The sequence below is a fragment of the Canis lupus genome, chromosome 27 (genome assembly GCF_048164855.1).
Source record: "Canis lupus baileyi chromosome 27, mCanLup2.hap1, whole genome shotgun sequence".
In the NCBI taxonomy this organism is placed as follows: Eukaryota; Metazoa; Chordata; class Mammalia; order Carnivora; family Canidae; genus Canis; species Canis lupus.
The window spans coordinates 31044250-31070280 of record NC_132864.1 but is presented as its reverse complement, the minus strand read 5'-3'; the positions used below and the strand labels follow the sequence as shown (position 1 = coordinate 31070280).

Here is a 26031-nt window from a genome sequence, read left to right as displayed (position 1 = left end):
CTAGTGTAGCAGACAGCATTCAGTAGAGTGTGACTAGTCAGTCTAGGATAGTGGCTCACTGCAGTGAGGAGGGTACAACAGATCTCTTGTCAGCAAATATTTCAGAAAGTGGAAAAAAAATTTTCTTTTTGGTCAGTCTTTCTTGGTCAGAGGTATAATATTTAGTTGTGAAATAGTAAGAGTTCATTAGGAATAATTAGAAGATGGGAGAGATTAGTGACATCCATACTTGCTCATTAAAAGAAGAAACAGCAACAGCCAAAATGTGGTAGGGGGATAGTGATGTTGGGAACAGGAAGGTTTCCTCCCCCCGCCATAAAAAAGAAAAAAAAAAAAAAAAAAAAAAAAAAAAGGAAGGCTTCCTCCCATTGGAAGTCAAGATGCAGTAAGAAGGGTATACTTTGGTTTAGTATAGGCTACTGGGAATTTAACCTTTTTTTTTAATTTAGCTCTTGAGATTTTTTTTTTTTTTTAAGATTTTATTTATTTATTCATGAGAGACACACAGAGAGAGAGGCAGAGGCACAGGCAGAGGGAGAAGCAGGCTCCATGCAGGGAGCCCGACATGGGTCATGTCCTGGACTGAAGGTGGTGCTAAACTGCTGAGCCACCCAGGCTGCCCAGCTCTTCAGATTTTAATAACAGCATTATTGAGATATAATCTGCATACCATAAAATTCATCTTTTTAAAGTGCAGTTCAGTGGTTTGTAGTATATTCAGAGTTGTGCAACCATCACCACTATTAAATTTTAGAACATTTTCACTCTTTCCCCACGCTCCCTCCCCAAGCCAGTAACAACACTTGACTCATTAAACCATCACTCCCCATTTCTCCCTACCCCTTGCCCCTGGCAACCACTAATCTATGTGTCTGTAGTATGTTTCCTATACTGGACACTTCATGTGAATGAAATCTTACAATATGCAGCCTTTTGTGGCTGGCTTCTTTCACATAATGTTTTCAAGGTTCTTCATTCCTTTGTATTATCAAATAATACTCCATTGTATGGATATACAGCATTTTATATATCCATTCACCTGTTGATGGACATTTAGGTTGTTTCTACTTTTTGACCGCTATTGAACATTCTTGTACAAGTTTTTGTGTAGATGTAGTTTTCATTTCTCTCAGGAATATCCTTAGTAGCAGAGTTGCTGGGTCATAATGGTAATTTTATGTTTAACATTTTGAGGAATTTGCCATTCAAACTTTTTCAAAGTGGCTGTCCCATTTTTCAATCCCTTAAGCAGTGCATGAGTGTCTACTTTCTTTATATCCTTGCCAACACCTAGTTGTCTTTTTGATTATAACCATTGTAGTGAGTGTGAAGTGGTATCTCACTGTGGTTTTTTTTTTTTTTTTTTTTATCTCACTGTGGTTTTGATTTGGATCTCCCTGATTACTAACAATGTTGTATTGGTTTGCTATGGCTTCTCTAACAAAGTACCACCGAGTGGCTTAAGTAGTAGAAACTTACTCAAATTCTGGAGATTAGAGGTCTGAGATCAAGATGTCACAGTGTTGCTTCCTTCTGAGGGTTGTGAGGGAGAATCTGTTCCATATCTCTGGTCTAGCTTCTAATGGTTTGCTGGCAATCTTTGGCTTCTTTGGCTTGTAGAAGCATCATCCTGATCTCTGCCTTCATCTTCACACAGCATTCTCTTTATGAGCATGTCTGTCTCCAAATTTTCCTTTTTTGTAAAGATACCAGTTATATCAGATTCGGGCCTACCATGATGACCATATTTTATCTTGTTTACCTTTCTAGAGACCCTATATCCAAGTAAGGTCACATTCTGTATTACTGGGAGTTAGGACTCAGCATATGAATTTGGAGGGGGGGTGGGACACAGTTCAACCCATAATAGATGTTGAGCATCTTTCTGTGTGCTCATTGGCCATTTCTGTATCTTCTTTAGAGAAATGTCTATTCAGATCCTTTGTATATCTTATTTATTTATTAATTTTTAAAGATTTATTTATTTATTTTAGAGAGAGAGAGAGAGAGCATGAGAGCGAGCATGAACCAGGGAGGGAGAGAGAGAGGGAGAGATAATCCTTAGACCCTCTGCTGAGCACGGAGCCCGACATGATGATCTAAGCCGATATCAAGAGTCAGATGCTTAACCGACTGAGCCACTCAGACGCCCCCCCTTTGTATATTTTTAAATTGGGTTGTCTTCTTTATTATTGAATTGTAAGAGCTTATGGGAGTTTGCATTTGAGAATACTAGTGTCTAGTCAGAATTGGGCCTGGATTGTAAAAGTAAGATTAGAGAGTCCTGAATGAGAAATGGTCCCTGACTTCTTATCCTGGACCGGGTGGTAGCCAGCTGGGCAACCTTGATTAGTTACTTGACCTCTTTGTGATTCAGTGTTTTCATCTTAAATTCTCTGGCTATGGTGGCAGTTGAGGTGCATTATAATTTGATAGGAAAGATGCTTGTCTCTTACTTATTGGTAGAATTTGAAAACAGAGGGTCTTTTTTTTTTTTTTTTATTTTCCCCCAGAAGGGTCTTAATAGTGACTCAAGGTTGCAGCCACCTGTCAAACCCCTTCAGGGTCCAGTAACCTTTAATGAGGACTTTGGAGGTGCACTGACATATCCTGGGTCTTGTTTTAGTGCTGCTTGTATGATCCATCCCTGTCCCTTCTCCCAGTTTCAAAATGTTCTGTTTTTTGTTACAGATGCCAGAAGAGTCCACACTGCCTCTGCCCGCACCTTGTTCCTGCTACGGCCCCTGCCCATATTGTTGGTGACAGGCAGTGGCTATGCAGGTTACCGGCAGTATGAGAAGTACAGGGAGCGAGAGCTGGAGAAGCTGGGGTTGGAGATTCCACCCAAACTTGCTGGTCACTGGGAGGTAGGACCAAAGTGGAACCACCTTGAGTTCTCATTTAGCACAATTAATCTGTCATTTTTTAAATTGCCCCAAAGTTGAAATGTTTGAAAAAGTGAAATGTGCTTTTTTGGAGCTCATGTCTCCTGTGGGTTTTTGGCCAGACACAGATGTTATGTCTTTGGCATTATGTTGGGCTTCCCTTCTGCATCCAGACCTACCCTTGATTTCCCCAAGGGCTCTGAGAAGTTATCTGCTATTAAAATCCTCAGAGTTCATGCCTTATGTTGGGGCTGGTATCCTACTCGTTCATGTACTGCTCTAATAAGCTGAAACTGTCGGACTTTTGTGATGTGGATGAGTTCTTACCAGGAACCAGACTGAAATAATCAAATTCTTTTATTGCTATTGCTCAAAATGCTACCCCCACAACAGGGCCACACAGTAGAGGCAGGCTTTAATGTTGTTGAACCATGTTATGACGTACAATGAGCTCTGTTACTCAGTTGCCCTCCAGGGGCCCAGGATGATACCTAACTTAGAGTAGACATTCAGTAAATGTTGAAATTGAATATTAAGGTGTAAAGTTAAAAATGCCTTCTTTTCAGCCATAATTTAACAAAGGAGAAGTGTGAAATATCAGTAGATCTGATAGCCTGGGAAAAAGGGGTGGTGGTGAAAGTAGAGACTTTATGGCATTTGGAATGATGTGTTTGGGTTTCCTCATGAGCCTCTCCATATTGGTAATCTCGCTCAGCTGAATCCAGTGGCCAGAGCATGTGGGTCCTGAAGGCAAGTCCTAACCATGTTCTTTAGGAGCCTTGTGACCTTGAACCTGTCACTTGCCATCTGGTCTTCTGTGTGTGACTATGCTATAAATAGCATAAACAATTAAAAAGCCGGTTGGATTGGAACCCATCTGAGATTCCTTCTAGCTTTAGCATAGTATATCTAGGAATATTTGTTGGCATTGGCATTATGTGCTACATTATAGGCTTCCTCCCAAAGACTTGTTTTGGATTTTGGTTTTGACCCTCTTCCTCCAGTAGAATCCAGTGTAAAGATTTCATCTGATTTCCAGTAGTCCTGTAAAACTGATTTAGTCAGCTGGCCATAAAGATCCAGATGTGACTGTTACCCGAAGAAATCCCTTTTTGCTTGCCCATATATATCTGCCCTTTTTTAGCCTTTTCATATGCCTTGGGCTTTATAATAGCCTATGTCAGAGCAAGAGAAAAAAAAGCCTTCTGTCTTCTGGTAGTATATGACAAAATCCTTTTGGTGAAGGATAATTGTGTAGTATGTGAGTCATACTTTTTTTATTTTTTTATTTTTTTAATGTGTTAAATTTCTTTCTTTCTTTTTTAAAAAAATATTTTATTTATTCATGAGAGACACAGAGAGAGAGAGAGGCAGAGACATAGGCAGAGGGAGAAGCAGGCTCTCTGCTGGGAGTCCAATGTGGGACTCAATCCCAGGACCTGGGATCACGCCCTGAGCCAAAAGGCAGATGCTCAATCGCTGAGCCACCCAGGCATCCCATGTCAAATTTCTTTTATTCATTAAATTCAGGATGGGGAAAATGACTCCAAATAAGATATAAGTCCGTTAAATTTCCATTGTATTTTTTTTTTTTAATTTTTATTTATTTATGATAGTCACAGACAGAGAGAGGCAGAGACACAGGCAGAGGGAGAAGCAGGCTCCATGCACCGGGAGCCCGACGTGGGATTCGATCCCGGGTCTCCAGGATCCCGCCCTGGGCCAAAGGCAGGCGCTAAACCGCTGCGCCACCCAGGGATCCCAAATTTCCATTGTATTAAGCCCATCAATGCTTTCAGCACACTCCCACCAATTTCAAAGGTCTCCAAAAGAATCTACATTTGGAAGAAATCTGTGATTTCCAAAATCATAAAAGACTAATGTCAGTAGTATTTAGCATTCACCATTTGTATAATTAGGATTACTGCCTTGTATGAGTCAATACCTGAAAGATGATGGTTTGTAAAGAGGATGGGGTTGATTGGCTTATAAACTCTAGGGCCTGGATAGTAATAGAACACTGGATCAGAGTGGCCTAGTTCAGCGTGAAATCAGAAGCCTCTACTGGTTAAGAGCCGGGTTTAAGTTAGATATTTTTCTTTTGCTTGAGTAAAATGGCCACAGGACTGCTGGATTTATAGGCAGGATGCCAGCATTTCACTTTATGAAAGGGAAATGGTCTGGATTCTGAGTAGACATTGTAGGATTTCAGGAGGGGCAGCAGGTCAGGAGAAGGGAGAGTGCTGATTGGCAGTTGCAGGCTGGATCCTAGTCCCACCCCTGCCCCCACCGAATCACTGTCCATCTCAGGAAAAATGAGAGTACCCCAATCTGGTTGATCATCAGAATTGTTGGGGAGCTTTAAAAACTATGGATTCTTTGGTCTCACCCTTGGAGATTTAGAAAGTTTGGGCAAGGCTCAAGATCTTTGTTTTTAAAAAGTCCCTTTGGTGATTCTGATAAGCCAGATTTAGGAACCATGGGCAGATGAGCTGTAAGGTTTCTGTCAGGGCTGTGTTTTTAAGGGGCAAATGAAAATTCTACTGGTGATTTTGCTGGAATATAATCTCTTCATATCCCTCAGTCAAGTCTGGCATCTCAAGAGCTCAAGAGAGGACAGATTGGTAGTTGTGCCGAGATGAGCCCCTGGGGCTAAGGATTTATGCCCATATCTTCCCTTATTTCAATTTAAGTCTGTCAGTCCTTCCTCCCTTCCTTCCTACCTTTCTTTCTCCCGCCTTGCCTTGTGTTGTCTTGCCTTGTCTTCTGCCTTCTCCCTTCTCCTCGCTTCCCAACAGTATAGAAGAAACTATAACTCCAAAATCTGTGCCACTTTTACTCACTGCAAGTTCTACTCTGGGTGTGGGGAGAGGGCACAGCTCTTGCAGAGGGGCATCGGGCAGGTGGGTGTGGGACATGGTGTGAGGAGACTTGAGCTCAGCTGTGGCACTGGGTGAGCTGTTTCATCTTCCTGATTTCTGTTTTTTTATACATTTAAGAAAATATTTTTAAGTTCTTTGCTCTAAGAGTCATGTTCTTTTCATGTTAGGGAAAAAAGCTCATGCAGTTGGCTGAGTAGAAATGAAACCTATGAAGGGAGTTCTGTAACTAGCAGCAAAGTAAGAAGTAGCCTGTTGAGAGGCATCCAGGTTCCAGCAGCTCCACTCTTTTTCTCTTTATATATGGCATCACTTTGCTCAGTGTAGAAATAGCTTTGTTATTTGTCTTCTTATACAGATAAATGCTCATTTTTATTTTTAATTTTTATTTATTTATTTTTAAAAGATTTTATTTATTTATTCGTGAGAGACAGAGAGAGAGGCAGAGACATAGGCAGAGGGAGAAGCAGGCTCCCTATGGGGAGCCCAATGCGGGACTCGATCCCAGGACCCCAGGATCACGCCTTGAGCCAAAGCAGACAAGATGCTCAACCTCTGAGCCACCCAGGCAATGCTCATTTTTTGAAAACCAGAAAGCATTGCAAAATAGGAAGACGAAACAGTGATGACCCAGGATCCGACAATGCACAGGAAACCACAGTTCATATTTTGAGGAACTAACCTTCTGGGCTTTTGGGTGTTTAGGAATATGTATTGTTAATTTTTATTTTTAATGAGATAGTTTTAAATTTTTTTAATGAAACACAATCATGTAAAAATTCAAATACTAATGAAGAAGGGTTTACATAAAAAAGTCTTCCACTCTGCCTCACCTACTAATCCCATCTGCACTCTCCCAAAGCAAGCAAGCATTTTTAACATTAGTATGTCTTTCCAGAATGTCTCACTCTACTTACATATTTTTTGGCTATTCAAAACTGATTTAATTTTTTTCAGTTTTACTGAAAAATAATTGATATACTTCACTATGTAAGTTTAAGGTATACAGCATGATGGTTTGATTTACATATATTTTGAAATGATTACCAGAATAGATTCAGCTAGCATCCGTCATCTCTATAGATAGGATTTTTTTTTAATTTTAATTTAATTTTTAAAATATTTTATTTTTTTATTCATGAGAGACACAGAGAGAGGCAGAGACATAAGCAAAGGAAGAAGCAGGCTCCCTGTAGGGAGCCCAATGTGGGACTTGATCCCAGAACCCTGGGATCATACTCATGAGCCGAAGGCAGGCACTTAACCACTGAGCCACCTGGGTATCCCTATAGATAGGATTTTTTTTTTTTTAATAGATAGGATTTTAAAAAGAAAGGAAAAGGAAAATTTTCTCCTATCATGAGAACTCTTAGAATTACCTCTCTTATTTTCCTATGTGATAGACAGCAGTGCTAGCTATTGGCATCATATTGTACATTCCATCTCTAGTACTTATTTCTTTTATAACTGAAAATTTGTACCTTTTGTCCTTCTAGTTCCCTTTCTCCCCTTACTCTATATAGTCTGATCTCTTTTCCTCTGAGTTTGGTTTTTTCTTTTTCTTTTTCTTTTTTCTTTTCTTTCTTTTTTTTTTTTAACTTTTATTTGTTTTTGTGTTTTTTAGATTCTACATATAAATAAATCATACAGTATTTGTCTTTCTCTGCGTGACTTAATTCACTTAGCATAATGCCTTTGGAGTACATCCATGTTGTTGCAAGTGTAGGATTTCCTCATTTTTTTCTGTCTGAATAATATTCTATTGTATGTATGTATGTATATATGTCCTGTGCATGTGTATATGTATCACACACATACAACTTGTTTATCTGTTGGACACTTAGGTTGTTTCCATGTCTTGGCCACTGTAAATAATGCTTTAATTTTTAAAGTCCGCTTAGTGAGGTATTATTTCCATACAGTAAAACATACCCTTTTTAAATATACAGTTCATTGTTGCTTTTATTTTTATTTTTAAAGATTATTTATTTATTTATTCATAGAGACACACAGAGAGAGAGAGAGAGAGAGACAGGCAGAGACACAGACAAGGGAGAAGCAGGCACCATACAGAGAGCTCGACGCGGGGCTTGATCCAGGGTCTCCAGGATCACGCCCTGGGTTGCAGGCGGCGCTAAACTGCTGTGCCACCGGGGCTGCCCTCATTGTTGCTTTTAAAATATAGTTGGCATAAAATATTATATTAGTGTTGTACATATAGCATGCTTTGACATTTATGTATATTCCAAAATAAGTGCCTAATAAGTTACCATCTGTCACCATAGAAAATTATTGACTGTTCTTTCTGCTGTACCTGACTTATTTAATATTAAACTTTTTTTATTTATTCATGAGAGACACAGAGAGAGGCAGAGACATAGGCAGAGGGAGAAGCAGGCTCCCTGTGGGGAGCCCCATGTGGAACTCGAACCCAGGACCCAGGACCATGCCCTGAGCCAAAGGCAGATGCTCAACCACTGAGCCACCCAGGCATCCCTAATTGTTACACCTCTTAAATCCCTTCACCTATTGCACCTATCCCCCAAGCCTCCTGCCCCCTGATAAACACTACTTTGTTCTCTGTATTTATGAGTCTGTTTCTGTTTTCCTTTCCTTTGTGTTTTAGATTCTACATATAAATGAAATTGTATGATATTGTCTCTATTTCTCTTAATATAATACCTTGCATGCCCATCCATGTTGTCACAATGGCGAGAGTTTCACTCTGTTTTGTGGCTGAATAATAATATTCCACTGTGTGTATATACTACATCTTTATCCATTCATTTGTCTGTGGACAATTAGATGGCTTTCATATCTTAGGTATTATAAATACTGCTACAGTGAACATGGGGATGCATATATCTTGTTGAATTAGTGTTTTTTGTTTTCTTCAGATAAATACCCAGGGTTGGAATTTCTGGGTTGTATGGTAGCTATGTATGTATGTATGTATTTATTATTTTTAAATTTATTCATGAGAGAGAGAGAGAGAGACATAGGCAGAGGGAGAAGCACCTCCATGTGGGGGAGACTGAGGTGGGACTCAATCCCAGGATCCCGGGATCGTGACCTGAGCCAAAGATAGACACTCAGCTACTGAGCCACCCAGGTGCCCTGGTAGTTCTATTTTTAACTTTTTGAGGAATCCTCATACTGTTTTTTACAGTGGCTGCACCAATTTACATTTCTACATTTCACAGTGCATGAGGGTTCCCTTTTCTCCACATCCTTGCTAACATTTATTTCTTGTTGTTTTGATACTAGCCATTCTGGCAGGTGTGAGGCGATGATATCTCATGTGGTTTTGATGTGCATTTCCCTGATGACTAATGATCTTGATTTCTGACCATTTTTTAATTGGTTGATTTTTTTTTTTTTTTTTTTTTTTTTGGTGTTGAGTCGTAGGGATTCTTTATGTATTTACCAGGAATATCATTTGCAAATATCTTCTCCCATTCAGTAGGTTGCCTTTTCTTTTTTGTTGATGGTTCCTTTTGCTATGCAAAAGCTTTTTAGTTTGATGTAGTCCCAGTTTAATTTTGCTTTTGTTGCCCTGGCCTGAGGAGACAGATTAAAAAAAAATATTGCTGAGACTAACATTTAAGAGTTTACTGCCTATGTTTTCTTTTAGGAGTTTTATGGATTTAGGTCTTACTTGTAGGATTTATTTATTTTGAGTTTATTTTTGTATATGGTATAATGAAATGGGCCGATTTCATTCTTTTGCATGAGGCTGTCTAGTTTTCTCAGCACTATTTAAAGAGATGGTCTTTCTCCATTGTTTATTATCTCCTTTATTGTAGATTAATTGACTGTGTAAGGGTGGGTTTATTTCTGGACGCTCTGTTCTGTGCCATTCATATATGTGTCATTTCATTGGTTTTTTTGATAAATGTATATACTGTGTAATCACTACCATACTTGAAATAGAGAACATTGTACCCCTTTGTAGTCAGTATCCACTCATGGTTCCAAGACAATCACTCATCTGCTTTCTGTCACCATGGATTAGATTTGTCTTTTAAGAAGTTTTAATAAATGGAATATACTTTAATATGTGGTTTATTTCATAGCATGAAGTGGAGATTCATCCATGTTATTGCATTTTTTGGGATTTCATTCATTTTTATTGCTAACTAGTTTCTTATTGGGTGACTATCACCCAAATTGTTTTTAATTCTTCTGTTGGTGGACATTTGGGTGGTTTGCAGCTTTTGACTATTTGTGGACATTTGGGTGGGTTGCAGCTTTTGACTATTGTGCATACATGTTATATGGGCATCTTTTTTTCATTTCCCTTGTGTAAATACCTAAAAGTACAATTATTTGGTCATAGGGAAGTATATATATTTAACTTCATAAGAAATTAAAAAACTATTTTGAAAGTAATTGAACCACTTTATATTCCCATTAGCAATATGTGAGAATTTGTGATCTTGCTAAATTAAATTCACTTATTCTAGAAGCTTTTTGGTAGAAAAATTCATTTTAGATATACCACTTTTCATTTTAGAAGTGGTTCTTTTTTATGTCTTCTGTTTTTCTCATTATGCTCGTTTTCCTACAAGTCCTTGAGCTTATTGTGCTTGTTTATATAGATGTCTCAAAGTCCTTTTCTCCTGATTTCATCATCTTGTGTTATTTCTGGGTCTCCTTCTACTGGCTGATATTTTCCCCCCTTCTTGGTTGTTCCTTCTTTACGTGTGTAGTAATTTTGATTCAGTACTATACATTGTGAGTTTTACTTTGTCAAATGCTCGATTTTGTTGTTTTCCATCAAACACTGATAGATTTTATTTTAGAAGGTAGTTAACTGATTTGTGGATCACTTTGATCCTTTTAGGCTTGTTTTGATGCTTTGTTAGGATACATAGCCTTTACTCTGGACTAGTCTAGCCCTACTGCGTATACTAAAGTATGACCCTTCTGGGCTATCTCCTAATCTCCGGAGTATTTAGTGAGTACTTTCCATCTAGCTGGTTGAAATGCAAGTGTCTCCTGTCTTGTGTGAGCTCTGGGAATCATTTGCCTTATAGCTCTCTGATCATTTTTTGTGTCTCATGGAATTTAACCCTAGATACACACATTGCTTAATCCTCAGCCAGGGATTCCAGACCCCTCTGTAGATTTATGAAGTTCTCTGGATAGCTCCCTCCTTTCTCCACCTTAGAGAACCTAGCTATTTATTGACATAGTAACTTTGGTTTCATTACAAATAAGCAAAACTCATTTCAGCAGGGACATTTGGAGGGGTCTGTTTTATCATTAAAGGGTTCTAGAACCAATTCCAACATATGTGATTGTGGATGGGGGATTGTATCTCCCTACACCAACAAGCAGTTCTCTTGACACCAACCAGGTGTCCTACAGTTCAACTCAGTTCTGACACTATCTGCCTAGAGATCGCATCAGATTTTACAGGTTAAGGGCTCAAGTCCTACAAGACTCTTGTCTGTTCTGCCCCACCCTCCACCTTCAGATGCCATCAAAAGTTGTCACCTGTGCTTCTGACCGACTAGCTATAGATTGGAGGTTCCAACCACCCCCTCCTTGAGTTATAGCTTTTTTTTTTTTTTTTTTTTTTTTTGAGTTATAGCTTAAGAACGCAGTCCTACAACACTGCTACCCTAACCCCCTTTGGATGGCAATTGCAAGTCTTGGTGGTCCTCCCTTCCTCCCTCCCTCCGTTCCTTCCTCCCTCCCTCCCTCCCTCCCTCCCTTCCTTCCTTCCTTCCTTCCTTCCTTCCTTCCATGAGAGATACAGAGAGGCAGAGACATAGCAGAGGGAGAAGCAGGCTCCCTGTGGGGATCCCAATGTGGGACTCGTTCCCAGGACCTGGGGATCATGACCTGAGCCAAAGGCAGATGCTCAGTCACTGAGCCTCCCAGGCTTCCTAGTCCTGATGTTTTTGGTTGAATGGCTGTAAATCAGAGGTTTCCGCTGCCTTCTTAGGTTCACCTAATTTGGGCAGCCCCAGTGGCGCAGCGGTTTAGTGCCGCCTGCAGCCCAGGGCGTGATCCTGGAGACCCTGGATCAAGTCCCACGTCAGGCTCTTTGCATGGTGCCTGTTTCTCCCTCTGCCTGTGTCTTTGCCTCCCTCTCTCTCTCTCTCTCTGTGTGTCTCTATGAATAAATAAAGTCTTTAAGAAAAAAAAAAAAAAGAGGGTCACCTAATTTGCTGAGCAGCTCACAGGGCTTAGAGAAACATTTTACTTGATAGATTACCAGTTTATCACAAAGGATATTAAAGGATAACCAATCAACAGCCAGATACAGAGATACCTGGGGTGAAGTCCCACGCAAAGGAGCTTCAGTTCTCATGGAGTTTGGGGCTCTGCCCAGTGGCACATGGAAGTCTTCTGGTTCCCCAACCTGGAAGCAGTCAGAACCTCATCTTTTTGGGTTTTTATGGAAGTTTCATTACATACACATGAATGATTAATTAAACCATTGGCGAATGGTGATTGATTCCACATCCAGTTCCCCACCCCTCTCCCAGGTCAGGGGTTGCAACTGAAAGTTCCCCCCTCTTTAGTTGTTGGTTCCCTATCCTTACAGGATTTCCCAAAGTCACCTTGTTAACATAAACCCAGTAGTGATAGAAAGGGAATTTTATGAATAACAGGACACCCATTTTACCTTTATGGCTCTGAACTGATTTTAGGAGCTGAGGACAAAAGACTACATGGTATAACAAAAGATGCTTCCATTGTTCTTGTCACTCAGGAAATTCCACAGGTTTGGGGAGCTATGAGCCAGGAACCATGACCAATTGTTATTAACAAATATGTTTTGCTCAAATGAATGACCAAATATATATTTTTTACAAATCACAATATCACATTTATATTTCAGGAATGACTGCTTATAGAAGCTGTTACCACCATTTAAGGCTCTTCTGCCCCTTTGTTGGGGTGATAAGGCACCGGCTGCCCTTCTGCCCCTTTGTTGGGGTGATAAGGCATCGGCTGCCCTCTGCTCCTGTACTTTGAGCTCAGCTAGAGCCCCATTCCCTATGCTGCAGCCATCCAGCAAGTCCCTTACATGTGTAACAGGGACTTCACTTTCCTCACTGGCTGAGAGAAGTATTTGGGAGGAAAGGAGAGATCAAGGTCATATTAACGTGAAACTGATGATCCATGATTTCTGGGGAGCGCAGCTAAAGGAGAGGGATATGGGGACCACCCTTACTCCTCATGTTGCTCCTGTTGTACACCATGTATCCTCATTGCCTCTACCCTCTGTGTATGTGTCTGTCTTTGTGTTGGTCCATGTGCTCTCCTCAAACCCCCTCTGGCATCTCTCCCTTCTCATCAGCTTCTTCTGAGTCATTTTGCTGTTTGTTCTAACGGTACCCTCTCTTCCTCTCCTCACAGAAACCATTCCAGAATATTTTTGTGTTGTGTATTTACCCACAGTCTCGGTCTCTTTATTCTTTCTCTTTTTTTGAGAAAGAAAAGATTCTTTCTCTTTTCTCACTTTTGATAAAATGGACTGTCTTAGCTCAGCCTGCTGTAACAAAATACCATGGACAGGGGTGGCTTAAATAGAAGAAATTTACTGTGTCCCAGTTCTGGATGCTGGAAAGTCTGAGATCAGGGTGGTTAGTATAGTCAGGTTCTGATGAGAGCCCTCTTCCTTGTAGACTGTGTCCTCACATGCCAGAGAGAGAGAGAGGGAATAAGCTCTCGCCTGTCTCTTCTTATAAGGGCACTAATCAAATCAGAAGGTCTCTACCCCCATGACCTAATTATCTTCCAAAGGCCTCATCTCCAGTCACCTTCCCTTTGAGAGTTAGGACTTCAACATACGAATTTTGGTGGGAGATTGACATAAAATTTCCCATTTTAATCACTTTTAAATGTACACAATTCAGTGGCATTAAGTACATTCCATTACCACTATTTCTAGAACGTTTTCATTGTCCCAAGCAGAAACTTTGTACCCATTAAACAATACTGTTTTTTTCTCCTGCCCCCCACCTCTGCAGCCCTTAATCACCACTGTTTCTGGGTATTTCATATATGCCTATTCTGGGTATTTCATGTCAGTGGAATCATACATTTGCCCTATGTTTTTCAAGAGTTAACTGTATTGTAGCATCTGTTGGAGTTTCATTTCTTTTTAAGGTTGAATAATACTGCATTGTATGGATTTGTACCACATTTTATTTATCCATACTTGGTCATATCCACTGGGTAGTTGGCTTTTGTGAATAGTGTTGCTGTGAACACTGGTATACAAGTATCTGCTTGAGTCATTGCTTTCAGTTCTTTTGGGTATATACCTAGGAGTAGAATTGCTGGATCATATGGTCATAAGTGTTTCACTTTCAGAAGGACTGCCAGACTTTCCCACAGTGGCTGTACCATTTTACATTTACACTAGCGATACAGAAGGATTATGGTTTCTCCACATCTCACCAATCTTCATCTCACCATCTCACCATCTCTCATCTCTCCTCTTTTAAATGACAGAGATGAGGGCAGGCCGGGTGGCTCAGTGGTTTAGCGCCACCTTCAGCACAGGCTGTGATCCTGGAGACCTGGGATCGAGTCCCATGTCGGGCTCCCTGCATGGAGCCTGCTTCTCCCTCTGCCTGTGTCTCTGCCTCTCTCCCTGTGTTTTTCATGAATAAATAAATCTTTTTAAAAAATGACAGAGATGATATAACACTATGAGAGAATGTTGAAAAACAGGACAGTCATGATCCCCTCTCCTTCCCACCATATGACTATGAGTGCATAACCTTGGGCTTTATTTTTCATACATTCACTTTTTGTCTCTCTGTAAGTAGATACACCTGTTTTGTGTTATACCTTTTTGCCTTATATGCATTGCTATATGGGATGATTTTGCAAGGTGGCATGAAAGAATCTTAAGTATTTTCACAGTGGATTGTGGTGCACTGGTAGATTTTGCCATTATGAATAATGTTGTAGAGCACATCCTCACACATAAGCTTTTTCATTAGGGCAAATGCCTATGTATAGAATTGCTCTCTCTGGATGCCTACCATGGATTGTGGTATGTGTGTGGCTTCTAAAATTATTGTGCTTATTTGTAGTTGGCATTGTTGAGTATATGAACCACATTGGGTATTAGCAAAACAGAAGTTGTCATAGATGAACATGATTCCCTTTGAAATCACTCATTCATTCAACATATTTTTGTGTTCCATCTATACACTAAGCCTTATTGAGATACTGGAGATACACTAGTGAGTAGAACCAGAGCTTCTGTCCTCAGATCTTCCCTTATTAGTGAGTGAGACAAATAAGAAACAAATGGACACATGGACATGTCCAGTGGTTCAAATGCCATGTAGAAGGCTCAGACAGGTAGTGGGCACAGATATCTGGGTTGGGTAGAGCCATGCTTGGTCTGAGGCTTTCAGGGAAGGAAGGGAGGGAGGGAGGGAAGGAGGAAAGGAGGGAAGAAAGGAAGTAGGTTGGGAGGGAGGGAAGAAAGGAAGTAGGTTGGTTGGTAGGTAGGTAGTAGGTGTGTTGAAGGTGTGTTGCTTAGTGTCCCCTGAATGGCGACTGAAGGAGCAAGAAGGGTGAGCCAAGGGGCATCTGAGAGGAGAGCAGTCCAGGCAGAGTCTTGAGATGGACAGTATACTTGTTACTGTTGAAGAAGAGCAAGAGCCTTTGTGACTGGAGGTGCAGAGGGCAGAGCAGTACAAGCCCTGGAGGACTGTATCACTCTGGGCCTGTTCTCTGAGTGAGGGTTGAATGATGCATGTTCTGATCTGGTTGCTCTGGCTGCTGAGGAAATACATTGCGGGAAGGCTTGGGTGGAGGCAGGGGGGCTGAGGGAGGATCTGATAGTATCCCAGCAAGGGAAGGTGGTGGCTTGGGTCAGAGTGGGAGCTGGGAGTGGGGGAAGGGCTTGATTCTGGGTGTATTTTGAGGGGAGAGTGGACAGGATGCACTGAGGGATTGGTTGGGGGGAAATGGGAAATGACTCATGATTTCTGACTTGAGCGGATGGAGAGGTGGAGTAGCTCTCTTCACATAGAGCTGTAGAAAAAATAGGGAACAGCTAGACCCTGGTACCTTAATTCAGTTTGTAACTTGCTTTTCTTAAATGCAAGTCCACTTCAGCATTTTTCACATTTGTTCTATGTTTATCTTGGCTCAGAGTATTTGTAAATTTAACATTTACACTGAATGGCATGGAACAAGGAATCCATGCTCCTCCAGAAACAGGGCTCCCAGCCTTGTCAAACCACGAAGACTCCCTGCCCTTAGAGCAGGAGCTGAGGTGGTCAGAGAGCCTGGAGGAGAGCTGCTTCCAGGAGTTTCTTTTCAAGAACCCATGATGTCCTGGAAAAGCTCTGGGTTTGTGGTCAGAGTGCCTGTTCAGTTAGGCTGTGCAGGTCTGATGTTTGGCCTTGAAAGGAGGGTGGTTGACACGGATCTCCGCAGAGAGCTGGCTTTGAGTGAACAGCATAGAGGATAGAAGCCAACCAGGTGTGCCTGGAGCTGTCATGTATTCTGAGTTTGTGTCGCAGTTGTGATTGTGGATACGCGTTTTTATGTCCTCATTGTTCTTTTGTCCTCGTTGTCAAAAAGGGAACCAAAACCTTCATAGGCACTTCTTAACAAGAGGGGTGGAAGGTGTGTCACACCTATAAACCTAAAGTTACCAGGTAACATCGGATGTCAGGTGTGGGGGTGTGGGGTGGGGAGGAGTGTGTAGCTGTGCAGCCTGCCACCTCCAGGGTTTCCTGTGAACACCTAAGGTGATTTGAGTTCCATGCAGGTTGACATCTGGTGATAGACTCCTTGGTCTAGCATTTCCAAGGTGTCCTTTTTTCCTTGACTATTGGACCTAAGAACAAAGATGCATATGGTGGGAAAGCTGGCCTGATGGAAATGATGGGCCCGTTGGGGAGGAAGCAATCCTCCTGTCCCTCTTCCTGCTAGCCTCTGAAGTGACTCCACAGAGAGGGATGGACTGATGGCTGCAGAGCGAGCCACGATTGGCATCTGGCCTCTTCTGTTACGTGCAAAGGGCTCTCGCCTTGAACACCAGCACCCAGCACCAGCACCCAGCATGGAGCCAGGCACTTGAGGGTAATGAATATACCTGGGCTGAGTGGGCAGCAAGTAAGTGGTTCAGTCCTGAGGTCCTCAGTGTGAAGCAGCAGCAGAGGATGCTGAGAATGGGCCTGGCTGTACTGTCTCACTAAGAGCAGTAGAAGCTCTGCATGTGGAATGTGGTCTTGGGTTTTTCTACCCAGTAACAGAATTTTAAGTGTTTTCTGTAGTTTAAAGCAAACTCTTCCAACTCTTATAATGTGAACACTTTAGAACAGAGTAGGAAAGTTGAGAGAATAAAGTTATACCCACATACACACCTTTATCATATCTACTTTATCTCTGTGTATGTGTATATATATTTTTTATTTTTCTCTGAAATGTTTGAAAGTACATTGCAGTCATTATGAAACTTCAATTCTAAATACTGCAGTTTGTATTTAAGCATAACAACAGCTTAGTTTTGTTGTTCATTTTCGGACTGGCCATGGGGCTTGTGGCAAGGAGGTGTTCAGGGACCAGCAGCGTAGACAATAGGCCTCAATCAGGAGCAGCTGGGTGCGTATAAACGCTCATGCCCTGCATTAGCACTGCTTTCTTATTTCCAGCCTTAGTTTAGAACCATAAAAAAATGTATGGTGCTGCATTCCAGTTTGTGAAAAGGAATGAGGACAGATCAGCCTGTGCCCACACATTGTCCTGTGCCCATTGTCCCTGTGTCCTGCCCACCCACCTGCAGCCCCATTGGCCTGCACTTGGCATGCTCCTCTGTGCTATGGTGTCTGGGACCCTGAACAGTATTGAACATGTTCTGCACTTTTTACAACTTTATATAATTACTATAGCTTTATTCTTCTCATCTGTAAACAGGCTGCTATTAACTCCCTCATAAGGTTATTAAATGAGAAAGATGTATGTGTAGATACCTCATCCCATGCTGGCAGGGAGTAGAGATTCAGTACGTACAGGCACACCTCATTTTTGCATTTTGCTTTATTGCACTTCAAACATAATTGGGTTCTTTTTACAAATAGAAGGTTGGTGGCAACCCTGAGTCTAGCAAGTCTGTCAATGCCATTTTTCCAACAGCATTTGCTCACTTTGTGTCATATTTTGGTAATTCTTGCAATATTTCAAATGTTTTCATTATTATATTTGTTACAGTGATCAGTGACTACAAGTTGCTAAAAGCTCAGATGGTGGCTAACATTTTTTAGCCATATTTTTAAATTACATACATTGCTTTTTTGTTGTTTTTAAGATTTTATTTATTTATTTATTTGAGGGAAAGAGAGAGCATGAGCCGGGGTGGGAGAGTCAGAGGGAGACGGAGAAGTAGGCTCCTCACTGAGCCGGGAGCCCAATGTGGTGAGCCACCCAGGTGCCCGTGTACATTGCTTTTTAGACACAATGCTGTTGCGTGTTTAATATATTAATATATGGTATAAATGTAAAACATAACTTTGACATGCACTGGGAAATCCAAAAGTTCATTTGACTTGCTTTATTGCGGTATTTGCTTTATTGCAGTAGGCTGAAACCAAACCAGCAATATCTCCAAGGTATGCCTAGACTGTTTTACTTCTTACCTAAGAGGTGTTGAGGAAATGTGGATGTTGAAGTGGGCACAGTCAAGTTGGCAGTGAAGTAGATCCCTCTCGCCCGCTCAGGTATAGTTTACAGCCCAGCTCTGTCCTCAGAGGATCTTGGGCTCGTTCAAGGGCAGGAGGGTATCTCAGGGGCCTCAGGGCCCCTCCCCGCGAGGAGCTGTGGCAGCCACTCCTCCAGGTCACTCAGGCTCTGCCGGAGTGCAGCCAGCCCCAGGCCCCCCTCCTCGGGCCTTTACCTCTTCCCTGCCTTCTCCAGCCCAGGACAGCTCTTTGTATCCTTCACCTCTCGGGAACAACTTGCCTCCCAAGGTTTTGGGCAGCCAGTGTGTGGGAGAGCCAGGACTCTGCCCGAAGAAGATGAGGAACAAGACAAAGCTGAGCTCTGGGGCTGGAAGGAGTCCAGGGTGGCTGGACTGGATCCTCCACCTTCAGGGCCCTGTGTGGAGCTTTCTGCTAGGCTCTTCTGCCAAAGATCACTTTGTTTCCTTTATCATGCTGCAGACCACCCCTCCTCCAGGACCCGTCTTCCAGGAGCTGTTGGTGGGACTAACAAACATGCATAGATTTGAGGGGGGAATTTGGCAAGGGCTGGGAGAAGCTTTCAGATGAGGAAATCTCCTGAGGGCAAGTCATGCTTGTTCTGGCTCCTTGCCCGGACTTTTGAGAGGCTAACTTGCCCATGGCTTCTTGTGCCAGCCATGAGACACCAGCCATCACCAGTCTTCCTCAGGAGGCCTCTTCTGGCCCCCAGGGAATGGGAATTAGCAGACAGCACCTGCCACCCTTGCCCCACCGTTACCTTCATCCCCTGGCACAGTAGTGCCTGAAATCCCTTCAGCAGGGAGCTACAGTGGCTTCACTGTCCTGGGATGCCCCTTCACAGATGCTGGTGGCCAAATGGCCTGGGGCCTGCAGAGCCTTGAAGTGGCGCTAGGTGGCACTCCCACACAGGGGCGTCCCAGTAAGATGGGACCAGATTGAGGGTGGGAATGTAAACTTACCAAAGGGCTTTTGTTTTTCCCAGAGGTCATTTTTAACTATTGTCTGGAATCTAGAAGGCATTTCCTTACTGAAACATACGTGGTGGAAGCCAGGTTAGAAGGCTGATGTCAAGACAGACTTAGGGCTGGTTTATGAGTTTTCTTTTTTTTTTTTTAAAATATTTTATTTATTTATTCATGAGAAACAGAGAGAGAGGCAGAGACACAGGCAGAGGGAGAAGCAGGCTCCCTGTAGGGAGCCCCATACGGGACTGGATCCTAGGACTCCAGGATCACGCCCTGGGGCTAAGACAGATGCTCAACCACTGAGCCACCCAGGGATCCTGAATTTATGAATTTTCTAAACACCAATCTGCCTGAGAGGCTTAGAATGGTTATAAAGGAACTCTGGTAGATGTGCAGGGGCCCTGTTGCTCATTTTACAGGAAGAGCATTGGTGCTTCACAGGCTGCTCAGCAAATCAGAACCTGGGCTTTTGTTTTTCTCTCTTTAGGGTAACTTGGACTGAGCCTGATCTGGAAACACTGGCAGCTTTGAGGAAGTTAGAATTGCCCTCCAGGATCTCTCTGGTTCTGGAATTTAGTGTTACCTGGATTCTGTGTTAACTTCCTTCGCTTTAACTCATTTTTATCCTTGTCACAGTGTGTTTGCTTGGAGCTCTGGGGTAAGAATGGATCTTAAGTCTCACGAAGGCTCAGAGAATGCAGTGGGCCCAGGCTAGGAGACTTTGAAGTGTAGCCCATGTCAGATATTCACCAGCTATCCTGGAACCTGAACCCCAGAGGGCTGGAACTCTACATAGTGCTGCTGCCCTGTTCCTACTCTGCATTGTGGGTGTCCAGTATTCTAGAAGTCCATGAGGAGGGACCTTAATTGTCTTCTGGCCTTCTCCATGCTGCGGCATCCCAGTTTTGTAGCTTGTCACTTGCTGGGGTGGATCCAGATGAGGACAGGTGTGGGGGCCTTTGCACAGCACCATGTCCTGTTCCAGGCTGCCTGTGCTCAGCTGCCCATCTCTTCACAAGCCAAAAGGCCCTTTCTTCCTGTTCCAGATGTTGCTTTAGAAACCAAATTCTCAGTGGTCAGAGGAAGTTAGGAAGTTACTCCCTAACTTCCTACTCTTGATCAGTAGTCTAGAGCAGAAGACTGAGCCTTCTGAGGCAGTATGACTGTTGGAGGGGTATTGACCTTCCCAGCCAGGTGTTAATCCGGCTCCCGAATTCCACACTCTTTCTTTTGTGTTCTGGTCAGACACACTGTCTCATCTAGAAAATGTTAAGCAGGTTTCTTCTTTCTCTAGTGGAGCGAGAGTGCTTGGTGGGCATGGGGATAAGGTGCTGACCCCCTAGGCTGGGCCCTGCCATCTAGCAGGGAAGAAAAACACTGCACGAATCACTGCACAAGTTCTTCGCAGCCCGAGGTTGGAGGGGACCTTACTTACTGGGTCTGGTCCCTTGGTCTACACCAGATATAGTGTGGCAGGAGGAGCGGGGCGAGGGTGGGGCTGGGGGCAGCCTGTGCCTTCAGGATGGGGTGTGGGAAGGATCCAGGACTTAGAGGCCTTTGTATTTCAAGGGCTAGAAAAGGTGGCTGGAGGTGGCTTTCTGCTCAGTCCCAGGAAGCTGACCCTGGGAGATGTCACGCACATGTGGGGGCCTGGGACTACCCTGGGGTGGGGGTGGGCAGGGAGGACAGCCCCCTGGCCCAGGAGGTGTTGCCGAGAAATCCCGTGACCTGTGGGGCAGGTCCCCTGGCCGCAGCCCCTCCTCTTAAAGGGGCCCTGGGTGCGGTGGCCGTGCCTGGGCCCGAGGGCGGAGCGTGTCTGTCTGCCGGCGTCTGGTGTCCGCCCTCTGCCCCCGCCCCTGGGCAGTCTGAGTGGCCCGAGCGAATCCCCGCCCGCCCGCTGAGGCTTCCTCCCGAGCGGTGCCTCCCTGAGTCTCCCTGAGAGTCAGTGCCCGAAGCCCGGAGGGACAGGACCACCTGCCGGTGAGTGAGCCCGCGAGCGCTGGGGCCGGCGCCGGCCGCGCTGGGTGCTGCTCGCCCCTCGGAGCTGGGGGCACTGGGCCGAGAGCCCCCCCGCCGTCTCCATCCCGTCGCGGGCTTCCCCTGCCCCACATGGTGGGTCACGGGCTGTGCCGGATGAGCTCATTTCCGCCGCGTCGAGTAGCATCTCCTGTGGACCCCCCCCTCCGCCCTCCCGCGGGGAAAGGGGAACCGCTGGGCTGGGGCTCCTGTCCCCTCCTGCGCTGAGAGCTCCGGGCCACTTCCTCAGTGCTGCCTGCGGGCGGGCGGCACCAGTGGGGAGGGAAGTGCCTTGTTCCTGGGTGGGGACCGGAGGTGTTCCCAGTTCCTCACCTCGGGGGCCTAGAGGGGGTGACACGCTGCTCTGTGCAGAGCCCCGTCTCTGAGAAGGTTCCTTTCCTTTGGGGTATTTAAGGAAGCCCTGAGCTGTGGGGAGTACTATCCCATCCTTCACCCGCCCTTCCCTGGCCACCGGCTTGAAAGAAACGTCTCTGGGCCCTTCTCTTTGCTTCCTCTTCTCTTGCTGAGGGCTTCCCCAAGATGGCTCACCCATTTCTCCTGGGGAGAATCCATTTTCCCTGTTCCCTGTGTTTGAAGTTTGTTGCTTCTGGCCCTGGAACACAGGGAGGAAGGGGTGATTGGTCCCCCTGGATACAGGTGCCTGTGTCATGCTTCAGGTGAGCTGGGGGAGGAAAGTAGCCCTGCCTTCCAGGGTGGAAGTGGGCTCAGAAAGGCAGGCAGGTGCACATAGGACTTGGGGACTCCGAGGCTTTCGGCTGAGGCTTCAGGAGGAGTGATCCTGGCACCCAAGGAGAGTTCTGCTCAGGGAGCAAGAGCAAATTTCTCAGGTAGGCAGAACATGGACCTGGATGCAAGGCCCTTGGTGCTCAGGGAATTGGGGGTAATGGGGGGGAGGTGTGGGCAGACAGTCCTGACTCTGTTCCTGCCTTCCTGGCCTTGCCAGAACCCACACCTAAATCCACCAATGTCCGAGAGAACCAGGCAGGAACGTGCCTCCTGCAATTTCCCTGCCCCCCACACCTCTCGTAACTGGTAACTGGCCTGGGTCCATCCATCTAACTTCAGTTGGAATGTTCCATTCCACTGAGGGGGTAGTGTTGCCTTCATCACAAGCTATGAGGGGTACTTGGGGATGTTGATCACCGCTCGGGAACAGGACATCCAGACAAAGGTGACCCTTTTACTTGGTCCTTCAGGGCCATTGGGTTTGGGCTCTTCCAGAACTGCTGCCTCTACTCCGTGCCTTCAATCTTGCCTTTGGGAGCAAACCTCTCTCCTCCCAGAGTGTGGGTTTGGAAATGAAGGTGAGGTGTTAGGAATTTGGTCCAGGGGATGAGGCTGCACCAAGGTCTTGGGTGGAAGTGAGGCGTGGTATTTCTGAACAGAGTAGAGTTCTGGACCAAGGTCACTGCTATGATCTGAGCCTCGAGGGGGCAAGCAGGAGGAGTGACCCTTCCCGTTTTTCAGATGAGGAAACTGGTAGCCACAGAGCACCTGTGACTTGCAAGGCCTGTACCAGCTCTCAGGGCCAGCAAGGCAGCCAGGATTGCAGTAACTGGATTGTTCCCGTCCCCTACAAAAGCCTCTGAACTCTCCTGTTCATCGTGGCTGGCCCTTAGGCCTTGTGATAACTTTAAATTCCTACTGGTCACAGCTCACAGCTCTTCTCTACAGTGTCCTTGAGACTGGTGACAGAGGGAAGGTGTCTGTACTTCCCCGCCTCAGGGTGACCTCCTTGTAGGTTCCTCATCTGGCCTGAGCCCCTAGTCCCACCCTAGGGAGCCTGAGAGCGAGAAAGTTCTGGCTTGGGCTCCAAGGGTCATCACAAGTGTGGGGGAGAGTGGGGCACTGAAATGGGGAGGGCAGGAGCACTGTTGGCCCAGGAAGTGGCTCAGCCTTTGGGAAGCAAGAAGGAATGAATGATCCTTAGGGATCCCTTTCCCTCCATCCTGCAGCTTTGAGCTGGACAGAGGGTGCCGGGCCTGTTGGCTGGGGGGACAGGTGAATTCATGTCTGCTCCCTGGGGACCTTTGGGGGCATGCATGGTGATTTGAAAGAAGCCTGACAGTCTGGTTCCGGTCCCATTTTGGAAGTGGAAGTAGAGTGGTGATGGAGACAGGGGACATCCTTCCAGCCTTTGGGGGCAGTTTCTAGAGTCTAGAAGCTGTGCGCCCCTCGAGCACCCTGCACTACAGGAGGAAGGGTGAGGGCCCACCTTGCTCTCCTGGGCTGTGGCCTGGCTAAGTCCCTGGACTGGAGGCCCTAGGTTGAGTGAAATGGCAGAGGCACACACAGGAATTCGCTTTGAGGACCTGAAGTTTTGGGCCAAGCTAGGGTGCTCCAGCATGTGCCTTTCTGGCTGCATGCTGCCGTGGTCACTGCCCCATGTGGTAGGATAGTGAGGGAGATGGGCAAGAGGAGACTGGGGCTCCTGTCCTCTCCCATAAGGCCTCACTGCCCACTGCGAATCTCAAGTATGTACTCAGTCTGAGCGTTCTAGAGTGGGGGAAGAGCCTTGTCCTGGAAGCCAGGTGCTGTGCCCAACCCTGCTGGCCCTTAACCCCCTCTGGGCCGGTTTCCCCAGGATGCTGACAGAAGGTCCATGTGGGGCGGCGCCATGGCCTGATGGGCCATGGAGTGGCAGGGTGTGTGCTCAGTACATGAGCGATATAGATGAGGTGACCTGTCACGGATGAGGAAGTTAGCAGGAGGCTCAGCATGGGTGGAGGATAGACATGGGGCTGTCCATGGGTCCCTGGGCCTGGCCCTTGGGACAGAGGAGACTTGTGTACATAGCTGCTTCTGGGTGAGGCTGGGTGGATGGGCATCGTCCTGGCTCACCCACAGTGAGCTGTCCTGCCACTCAGGCTAGTGGCCTGGGGAGATGATCTCTGCTGGAGGGGTCTAGGCCCGGGGTAGCCCAGGCCTTGCCACTTCCTTGGTCAGGGCTGGAAATCCATGCTGACCTTCGGACCTTAGTCAGCCTTGGCTCCCACTGCACACTGCACTCCCAGGGACTTGACTCTCCAGGGGCTGGGATCTTCACTTCTGGCTGAGGTGGCTTTGCCTGGGCATCGGACATTTCACCCTGGTGTGAGTGGAGCCATGTCTGAGTGGGGCCTTTTGCTCGGTCAGTCAGTTGGCTGTGTGAGGGTCAGCGCTGGCCTGGGACTGAGTCCTTGGCTGGGTCCATTCTCTGCCTTGGGAGTTTCCCTCAGAGCCCGAATCTTTGCATCTAAAAACGGTGGCAGGCGCCTGTCCCCTGTGGCTTGCAGTTGGGATTGGAGGCCAGGCTGGGTGGGGCCTTGACTATCCCTGGGCTTAGACAGCAGCAACTGTGGAATGTTTGTTCTCCTTCCCTGTTATCTGTGAGGGCCTTGTGGAGGCTGGGCGTGTCCTCCCAGATCACCAGGCAGGGCCAAAGTGCTGTCCAAAGCAAAGATGGGGAGGGGGGGCTGCTTTGGGCTTCTGTCCTGGTTGGTTTTCCCTCAGGTCAGGTCATATGTGTGCTCATCTGAGGAGGCCTTGCGGGCGGCGGGGGGAGGGCTGGTACCGGGGATGGGCGGCTCTGAGGCCCAGGGGGACAGTAAAGAAAGAGCTGGAGCAGGTAGGTGTCCAGCGTCTAACCCCCTGTGCCTCTCCTGCCTTCCTGCTCCCTCATTCCTCGGATGCTACTTCGTCACCTGAATGGAAAATGGGTCAGGTCCTGGCGAGGGAGGGGCTGCCCAGCCACAGACAGGCTGACGCTGGGTGCCCGCCTGGAGCACCGGGCTCAGATTCCCACTTGTGCTTCTTGGGCTCACAGGCACCTGGTCCCTTCCCTGCCATCAGCTCCCTGGAGTGGGCAGGTGGCTGAGCCTGGGGACAGAGTGGGCAGAGGGCAGGGGCTTGTGTCCCGGGCCCCCGCCGCTTCCCGAGCATGTGTGACCAGTGCCTGTCTTTGCAATAGCCCCGACCTTTAACCTGCGCCCCCTGAGCTGGCCCGGACCCAACCAAGCTGGGAAGCCGCCCACCAGCCACCAGGCTGCCAGCCGGAGGAGTGGTGACAGCGCAGGAGCTCCTGGCTGGGGGGAAGGGAGGAAGGAGGAGAAACAAAGGCGAGTGTGCCTGGCGCCGCCCACCATGTGTCAGTCAGAGGCACGGCGAGGACCTGAGCTCGGAGCGGCGAAATGGTGAGATGCCGCCGGCCCCGTCCTAACCCCACTGTGCCCCGCCACGACCTCCGGAAGGTCAGAGTTCACGTCCAGCGGCCCCGCCGTGGAAGTGGCAGCAGGGGGCCAGGGGATCAGCCCCCAAGGCTGGAGGGGCCTGGCCCCGGGGGCCTGAGTCGGAGAGCCCGCTTCAGGTACCTGGGGAGGCGGAGCGGGCTGGTGGCCTAGTGTCTGCTGCACCCAGGCCCCCACCCCGGGTGCCCCCCCCACTTGGGGAAAGCTGCCGCTCTTCTGGGATTGGTTCCTGAGCTTCTGCAGTGATCAGGGCCGGTGGGGGAAGCCCTGGGGACAGTGGGGATTTGTTCAGCTTTGCTTAGCCCCTACCACCTTCCCGGACCTTTTGTAAACATGAT

The 26031-nt window shown here is 46.2% G+C and overlaps 1 protein-coding gene across 8 annotated transcripts in view; it reads left to right on the top strand.

The window, feature by feature from the left end:
* Positions 1–26031, top strand: part of PISD (phosphatidylserine decarboxylase) — a 43562-nt gene that overhangs the window by 11458 nt on the left and 6073 nt on the right. For 2 of the 8 annotated variants that reach the window (XM_072803332.1, XM_072803333.1), the window contains exon 3: positions 2692–2867. In XM_072803332.1, coding sequence (XP_072659433.1) covers positions 2692–2867 — 176 coding nt within the window. The other 6 variants (XM_072803334.1, XM_072803335.1, XM_072803337.1 and 3 more) reach the window with 6 other exon arrangements.